At 57.9% G+C, this 8,373-nt stretch overlaps 1 protein-coding gene across 1 annotated transcript in view; it reads left to right on the forward strand.

Annotated features, from left to right (window-relative positions):
- The window catches only part of LOC105308021 (collagen alpha-3(VI) chain-like), a gene marked incomplete at its 5' end in the record, with an annotated part of 45,363 nt that overhangs the window by 14,019 nt on the left and 22,971 nt on the right, over positions 1-8,373 (forward strand). The window contains 11 exons of the mRNA XM_023525190.1: positions 161-196; positions 800-862; positions 1,597-1,659; positions 2,912-2,974; positions 3,772-3,834; positions 5,352-5,402; positions 5,584-5,619; positions 6,076-6,138; positions 7,167-7,229; positions 8,109-8,141; positions 8,249-8,285. Coding sequence (XP_023380958.1) covers positions 161-196; positions 800-862; positions 1,597-1,659; positions 2,912-2,974; positions 3,772-3,834; positions 5,352-5,402; positions 5,584-5,619; positions 6,076-6,138; positions 7,167-7,229; positions 8,109-8,141; positions 8,249-8,285 — 571 coding nt within the window. The remainder of the gene's footprint in view (positions 1-160; positions 197-799; positions 863-1,596; positions 1,660-2,911; positions 2,975-3,771; positions 3,835-5,351; positions 5,403-5,583; positions 5,620-6,075; positions 6,139-7,166; positions 7,230-8,108; positions 8,142-8,248; positions 8,286-8,373) is intronic.

An 8,373-nucleotide genomic window follows, 5' to 3' on the forward strand; every position in this document is an offset into this window, starting at 1 on the left:
GAGACGAGGGCAGGGAAGAGGGTGTCTTTTATGTGGGTTTCCTCGAGGACGACTGAGTACGGCGTCTGGCATAGGGCCCGGCCGGATGTGCGGGCGAGGTCGCAGAAGCCCCCGGGCTCTGTCCTCGGCCCCCCTCACGTTTGTGTGGCTTTTCCCACAGGGCGGCTTTGGCCGGAGGGGACCAGCGGGAGCTAAGGTAAGCCTCTGAGTTGGTGCCTCTTTTCTGTGACCACAGTGTAAGTCACCAAGTGCTCTCAGGGGACCATCCTCAAAGGGCACAGACGTGACCCTCCCACAAGTTAAAACGTTCCCTCTCCTTCACCGTGAAGGCTTGTACCTCCATTAGCTGGTGCCATCTTTTGTCCCAGCTCCTTAAATGTAGCTTCTTCTAAATTGGTTAACAGTGGGGATGGGGTGGGGACACATAGGGCAAAAGATGGAAGAGCCGGTCCCGGGACATCTCCCGTTCACGAAGTGCCCACTAACTGGTCGTTAGCAAGTCACGATGTCTCCGTGTCTCCCAGGTTCGGGTCTGAAAAAGAGAGACCCTTGTTTCACAAAGCTGTCTTGAAGAAAAGGCGAGGCAAGAAAAATACACGATTTTAAGAATGAGAAATGACCGCTGGCTCCATGCCTTAACCCTGTCACCCTGGAGTTACCGGGTCGATGGCTTTGACGCCCCGTGCAGGGCTGGGATTGTCGTGCCATCCGCTCGCCCAGCCGTGGCCGCGGGACAGAGGGCCGCCGCTGGCCTAGCCCCCCGAGTCCTCCCTGCCTCTTCTCTCTCTCTCTCTCACAGGGGAACAAGGGTGGCCCCGGCCAGCCCGGCTCTGCGGGGGAGCAGGGGACCCGAGGTGCACAGGTCAGTACGCTATGCGACGTGCCTGGTGGCTTTTTCCCAGATGCCTCGGTGTTTTGTTTACATTGAGGTGACAGCCCATTTTACAAAAGTGAACACAAAACTAATCGCTTTAGATGGAACGACTCAGTGGCATTTAGCGCATTCACGGTGCCGTCCGACCGCCAGCTCTGTGTGGCGTCGACACGTTTCATCGTCCCCGGAGGCGGCCCCGGCCCATTTAGCTGCTCCTCCTGCCCCTCCCCCTGCCCCGGCTCCCGGCAACGCTGCCTTCCTTTCTGTGTTTACGGACTCGCCTGTCTTGGACATTTCACGTCAGTGGAACCGTCCGACAGGTGGCCCTTCGGCTTCTTTCATGAGCATCATATTCTTGACTTTGACCACGTCGAAGCCCGTGGCAGTGCTTCATTCCTTTCGATGGCCGAGTAATATTCCCCGTGTGCATCGGCCACAGTGCTTTTATCTGTCTGTCGGTGGATGGACGCTCGGGCTGTGTCCGGAGTGTGGGAATAGTGGCCGTCTGGACGTCCGTGCATGAGCTTCCGTTCGAACGCGTGTTCCGTGTTTTCTAAACTGATGCCCCGTCCGCGTTCCGGGTGGGCTCCTGCAGCCGTGGCCCCCGTGGCCTTTTTGGCACCGGTGAGGCTCTGGGCTCCGTAGAAAGTGCAGGTGTCATCTGAGCTTTTTCAGGGAGCGTCCCCCGACTCGGTACTTACATCGGCCTTTTCATTCTCCAGGGTCCACCCGGCCCCACCGGCCCCCCAGGCCTGATTGGTGAACAAGGCATTTCTGGGCCGCGGGTAAGTTCCACCGATCGCTTCCCCTGGCTAGCTAAGAGCCCAGGCGGGCTGAGGGCCCATGGGTGGTCCTGGGGACAAGCCTTCCCTTGAGCTCCACGCTGACCTCGGGCCGGCCTCAGTCCTCCCAGTGCTGGCCGGTTTACCCGAGGAAGTGGCGGCCCTCTTCCTTGGCACTCCAGGGCCTCTGAGGTCCCCGGCTGCGCCTTCCAGATGCAGACCAACTGGGTGGTCGGCCGAGGCTGGCTCTCCCCCCTCGAGAGGTCGTGGCTGGAGCTGCGTAAAATCTAACTACATCTGCTGAATTTCTCACCTGGTGCCAAATCGTTTCATGTTTGGCCCCTGAGGATTGGCTGTGGTTCAGTATTCTGTATGAGGAGTCCCCATCCTCAAATGTGACACACGAGCTGTCAAAGTCGCGGTGACCAAGAACTTTGACATGTCCCCTGGCCGTTAGAGGTGGTGGGCAGACGTGCAGCTACAGCCGAGCTGGGACCAGGCGCCCGGTACCGCCCGCCCTGGTGTCCCTCGTGTGTGACAGGATAGGGAGGGGACCATCCTGTCATCATTACGGAAAGGACAATGACAGAAACCTGGCAATGGACGGGCCCGTTGCTAACGAGAGGCACGAACGTGCTTTGCTGTGGAAGCTGGATCTTGGCGAGAGTTGTCATTTGCTTAGAAAGTCCTTCGCCAGTTTTGAAATCCGATAAATGCCTATTTTTAAAGCTTGGGTTTCTTCCGCTCTGCATTCACTGCCACTCTGAGCAGCGGAGGCGAAGCTCTCGAAATGGTTACCGAAAGCGAGAGCCGCCACCATCTGGTGGTTGCCATACTCGTTAGGTCACCCCTGGGCGGTGCGAGCTGCCCCACCCGAGGGACCGCTGGGCCATGCACTCCCTCAGCGGGCAGGTGCGCCCAGGCTTCCACACCTGTCTCGCCAGGTGTCACTGCGGCGTGTGGCGAGGCAGACGGATACAGCCGCGTGACACCTGGTGCTCGCTGTCTGGTCGGGCTTCGGACACACATGCACACCGAAGACCACACTGGGGCGCGGTCGCGAAACCGCCCCAGCGGTCACACCGATGCGTGGGTCTGTGCAGGCCGCGGCCACGCGCCTTCGCAATGGGAGGGGCTCTCCGGCGGGTGCCCGGGCTGGGTGCTGCGCCCCGACCTCCGTGAGCGGGGCAGGGGCAGGGGTCAGACGCGGTGGCTTGGAGGGTGGCCGTTTCACTGACTCACTCCTGTCCTCCAGGGGAGCGGCGGGACCGCGGGCGCTCCTGGAGAACGTGGCAGGGCCGGCCCCCTCGGGAGAAAGGTTTGTCTTGGCAAAGGCAGCGCTCCTTCCTGCGCCCACGTCCGGCCCCGCCCGCAGTGGCCTGTCCCTCCGCTGTCCCTCTGCTTGCTCCTCCTCCTCCTCTCGGGCCCCGCCCGCACCGCTCTGCTGAGAGCTGGTGTGGCCGTTAGGGCTCCCGCCCCCTCCACGCCTCCTGCTCCCTGGCGCCAGCGGCTGTGGATGCCGTGGCTCCTGACGAGGGCTCAGCACCCCCGAGCCGGCGGGGCGGACGGCGGCACCCCGCAGAGCTCTTAATGCGGTGCTGCATGCAGCGGCTCTGCCAGCCACGCTGCGCCCACCGGAGAGCCACGCGCCACCTGCGACTCCCGCAGCGTGCTCCCCGAGCGCCCTGTGCGGACCAGGTCTCCAGGCCTCGAGAGAAGCCTCGGTTCATCATACGCAACCTGGAAGGGCAGCATTTCCTCGTCACGAAAAGAGTCCGCGTGCACCCAGCTCGCCCCCTCTGCTGGGTCTCCCTGCTGAGTCGCGCCCGCCCAGCCCCGCGGGGCTTCTTTCCCGACGTCCCTTCCCCTCGCCTCCCCATCGGCAAGTCCCGTGCCACGTGGTGGAGCGCGCGCCCCGACCCTCCTGGATTCTTGGCGAGGAGTCCACTCCCGCACGGCGCAGTTTAAAAACCATGTTTCTCAAAATCTGAAAGGCAGAGTTGGCAGCTGGCGGCAGCCCCGCCGGTGGCGTTGCCTGGAGCAGGCCGGGCTCGGGGTCACGGGTCTAACCGGTCCCAGACCCTCAGCTGTCCCCACCTCGTTTCTCGTGCTCAGGGTGAACCCGGAGACCCAGGACCGAAGGGAGGAGTCGGGAATCGGGGCTCCCGTGGGGAGACGGTAAGGCCAGCACTCTTCCCAGGAGGGTTCGGGAAGTGGGGGTACGAGGGGGACAAGGGGGCGTGGGGGGCCGTGCACTTTAACGTTGCCAATCGGGTTTGTTCCAAACAGAGGTGACTCAACAGTGGCTTCTCGCATCGTGGGGGCTGTGACTAGAACTAACAAGCCTGCTGCTTATAATTAGAAAATAAATTTCAACACAAGTTTTATTTCATTGGGAGGGAGTGGGTGAAAGATGTTTTCCCTATATTTTGTGGGGCGAATGAACGTGGGGGCTTACTGAAGCTTAAGCCCTCTTCACGTCCAGTCCTGCAAATGCTTTGTGAGCATGACTAATGGAGCGTTTCTGGGGGGAATAAATGTCTTTGGATTAACATGGAATTGGGTTTGATAAGGTCTCAATTCAGGTAGAAAGAGTTTCCTTTGAATGAGGCGTTCTAGGAAGAGAAATTACCTCGATAACTCATTTAAAAAAGTGTTATTTAAAATAATCTAACTTCTCACTAACAATAATTTTGTAGGGTACATTTCTATGCAGGAAAAAGAAATCTACAGAATATGGGGAATTTTTAAAAAATGAATTAGTTTACCCCAAAACTATATACATGGGCCTGGTCGATCTGACTTATAAGCCCGAAGCTTTAAAATATGTATCTGGTGTATTTAACTTTTCTACAGCTAATTAAAGTTAAAAAAAAAAAAAATTCTATTAGTCTTAATCTCAGAAGCAGAGGGGAAAAAAAAAAAATCAGAAGTTAGAATCTAGTCACAGCGCTGAGGGACACCGAGTCCCGATTCTGCTCCCACGGGTCTGGGAACAAGAACTGTGCAGCTGTTGGTGTCCGTTTAAACTGTGCCTTATCTAAGTAGCATGTCTAAGGTACGCTCTGGAGATGTTAACGTGCGTTTCGCACAGATTCTTCCGATTCCTTCGAAATAGTTAAGTCGTGTCCAGTTCCCACCCCGCCACCCTCCCACCCCGTGAGAGGGTGACAGGTCAGGTCTGAGCGTCCCGGGAGGGGGAGTTTGGAGACGGACATCTGGTGGCATGAGCTGGAAGGAGGGGATGGGGCGCGGGGACGAGGGGGACGGTCCGAGCACAGAAGACTCAGGAAGGCGTGAGAGGCCACGTCCCCGGTGCTTGCTCGGAAGCAGAATCTGAGACTCAGAGATGCCCAGAGTCGAGCTGACCTTCGAGGGTCCTTTCAGCTCCGAGACCCTCAGGTGTGACGCTGAGTCTTAGATTCCGCATCCGAGCGGTCTCGTTACCAATAGCTGCCGGCGGTGCTTCGTGCTGGCGGTCCCCGGAGCCGTGTGCCCGAGGACTGCTCCGGGCCCGGCCGCTTACAGACATGTAACCCCTGGAGGGTGAGGGAGCCGTGGAAACACTTCCTTGATCTGTACTTCGCTCTGGGAGTGTCTGAGAGACCCAGGAGAACCCTGCCCAGGGCTCTAGACAGAGGGGACAGTGGCGTGCCCGACGCGGTGACCTGCAGCAACACTATCTCTCCACGCAGGGAGACGATGGGCGAGATGGAGTCGGCAGCGAAGGTCGCAAAGGCAAAAAAGTATGTACTTCCGACACGTCGCGTTTTTGAAGAATCCTCTCTCAGAAATTTTTTGTAACAGAATGATTTATTTTTCTCTTGATGACTCCATGGATAGATGTACTTTTCAGCTCAAGAATAATTTATTTCAGATGAATTTAAATTGGGAGTAAATTTTGAGCCATTTCTTTATCTTTTATAGGGAGAAAGAGGGTTCCCCGGATACCCAGGTCCCAAGGTAAACATTGAGCCGTCACCGCAGTTGGGGGCGGGGGGACGGGGTCTGCTGCGTCCACGGGCTGTGAATCCGAATATCTGAGCTCTGGTCTTGGATGGGCCACTTATGAACGAGCGACCCCGGGAAAGGCCTCACCCTCTCTCTGATCCTCCCTCACCTGTCACATGGAGATGACAGTATACACTTGTCATGGTGCTTGTGGGGAGTAAATGAAAAGACACCTCAATAAAATACATCGTCAACCTTAAAACGCTGTGCTCTGTACGGTATCACCAATACGGGTTCAGTACGCGGGGACTGAGTCCGCGAAAGACAGAGGCACTGGGGTGACCAGCGGAAAAGGAAAGCACAGTTAGCCATTCGGCCGCCCTGGGGGGTGTGGCCAGATGCCCCAGGGACCTTCGGCGAGACCTCAATTCCCGAGCTGAATGTGCCACTGCCTGGCTCTCTTCCCAGGGTGTGTCCGGTGAGTCAGGAGCAGGTGGAGCTCCGGGACCCAAAGGCATCAGAGGCCGAAGGGTGAGTCTGACCTCACCGTGGCTGTGGGTGTGGGTGGGAACGAGGCCAGGTGTGGGAGGGCGTTCGGTCAGTGATGCCTCCACGGCTTCTCTGAACATCATCCTCTTCACCTACAGCCTGGCCAGTGATCGTACGGGGTGGGAGAACAGGAGCCCTAAGCCATAGACCGATGTCCTCAGGACCCCCTGTGGCTGTGTCTGTGATGTACCCCTCATGACGAGGTCCCGAGAGCCCCTTCCTCTAACATATCTTGAAGGTCACTTGTTCGTGGTCCAGTCCCAGCATGGCACCACAGGGACTCGAGTCTCAGAATGAGTGATTTCGAGGTCTGTGTGGTCATACTTGGTCCTGCCGGACAGTGAGGCGACAGGCATTCACGAGGCATATGGAGTTCCCAAGGGCCTGGCCAGGCTCAGGGGTGAGCTGGGCGGACACCGCGTGTTCCCCGCCTCCCGCCGAGAATGGCTCCTTTTCCCTGAGCTGCCCGTGATTCTGGGTGACTCTCTTCAGTGGTGGGTGTTCGCTCATCCTCCTAAGACTGCACCGAGTCTCGAATTAGCAAATCGTGGTCTAGATACGGGTAAACGTTTCTAACAGTTGGTTTTAGCTTAAAATGTAGGTAAAATCATAGTACTACATTATCCTGTTAATTTGCTCAGCAAGACTGTCAAACTAGATCATTTACGACTCAAGATGGAGTTTTAAACCTTGGATCGGTTATCCAGGCCAAATGGTGACCTAACTGTCAGCTACTGAGCCCTTGTGCATCCACGGACAGTCTTAAAATGGCTCTTAGCAAGCACCTGACCTCCAGAGCACGTGGCTGTGGGGAGACGCGCACCAGATTCGTTAAGGCCGCTTGTCCCCACCCTCGTGCGTTGGGGACACAAGTTTCCAGCAAGTGAGGGATTTGTCGTGGGCACAGGGGTCGTGGGCTTGGACGACCTCCAGTGCCTTCCGCAGCTGCAAGAGCTGAGAATTTTCCTTCTTCTGCTATAACTGAACAATGCTCGTTCTGCCCTTCATAGGGAAATTCGGGACCTCCGGGGACGGTCGGACAGAAGGGAGACCCCGGTTACCCAGGACCATCCGTGAGTGTCCCGCCGGTTCTGAGCAAGCAGACTCCTTACCCGTGGTCCCCGAAACTCCAGCCCGCGCCCCCTCCCTCCCTCACGGCAGGGGGCTTCTACGTTTTTGTCGTTATCGTTGTTATTTTTGACGTTTAAACCGCTTCCCCTCCGACGCTACGACGGAGAAAAGAGCTTTTGAGTTTTGGGGGAATGAGAAAGCGTTGAGGCGAGTTTTATGTGGAACCGTCTGGCCTGGGGTGTGTCGCGACCTTTGTCACCTCCCGTGTCAGGGCCTCGCGTGAGGCTCGTGTAGGAAACAAAAAGGAACCGTTTTAACCGCTCTTGGTGGCTTCGTGTGGAAGAATATAGTCATGTCAGACCTCGGTTTGGGGGGAACTTCCCTTGGTCTATGAACCCCCAAGGGAGCTACCGCTTCGTGGTTCAGAGCCTGCCGGCCGTCACCCCGCCTCCCGAGCGGCCCACGGGCGACTGCTGGACCGCCAGGCTGGACACGTGCTGGGATGAGACAGGGGCCGAGGGCGGCCAGGGTCACCCCTGGGGTGCCGTCAGCTGGGATGCAGTGGGCTTGATGCCGACAGGTAGCTGAGCGACACCTCACCGCCCTCCTGCGAACAGGGTGGAGGACGTGCTCCCCTTTCTCTGAAACGGGGGTGTCTGGGTTCGCGTCCCCAGATTTGTGATGTGCCTCTGGGTTCTCAGGCTGTGAAGCTATTTACCTCGCAGGGGGAACGATTTGTCCTCAAATTCTTCTCGCTTTTGCTCTTTGACCGGTAAAGTTTGAGTGACAGGGAGATCCCAAAACGATGCAGATCAGCCGAGCTCGCCCCGTGCCCCGTCCTGTCTCTGTGGCCGCGTCAGCCTCTCCCTCTTGCTTTCCAGGGCCCCAAAGGCAACAGAGGCGACGCGGTCGATGTAAGTTGCACGCGTGCGGTGCGCCCCGGGGTCCTGCCCGCCCCGCCCCGGGGTCCTGCCCGCCCCCCGTCTGCCCCGCTCACGCCTTGTTTCCTTTCCCCTTGAAGCAATGCGCCCTCGTCCAGAGCATCAAAGACAAATGCCGTAAGTACACGATGTCCTGCCGCCTGCACCACCTTTTACCTTCCCGCCCGAAGCCCCCGCACGGCTACCTGCCTTTCACGCACCTTCT

This window comes from Pteropus vampyrus, unplaced genomic scaffold, assembly GCF_000151845.1.
Source record: "Pteropus vampyrus isolate Shadow unplaced genomic scaffold, Pvam_2.0 Scaffold540, whole genome shotgun sequence".
NCBI classification, from domain to species: Eukaryota; Metazoa; Chordata; class Mammalia; order Chiroptera; family Pteropodidae; genus Pteropus; species Pteropus vampyrus.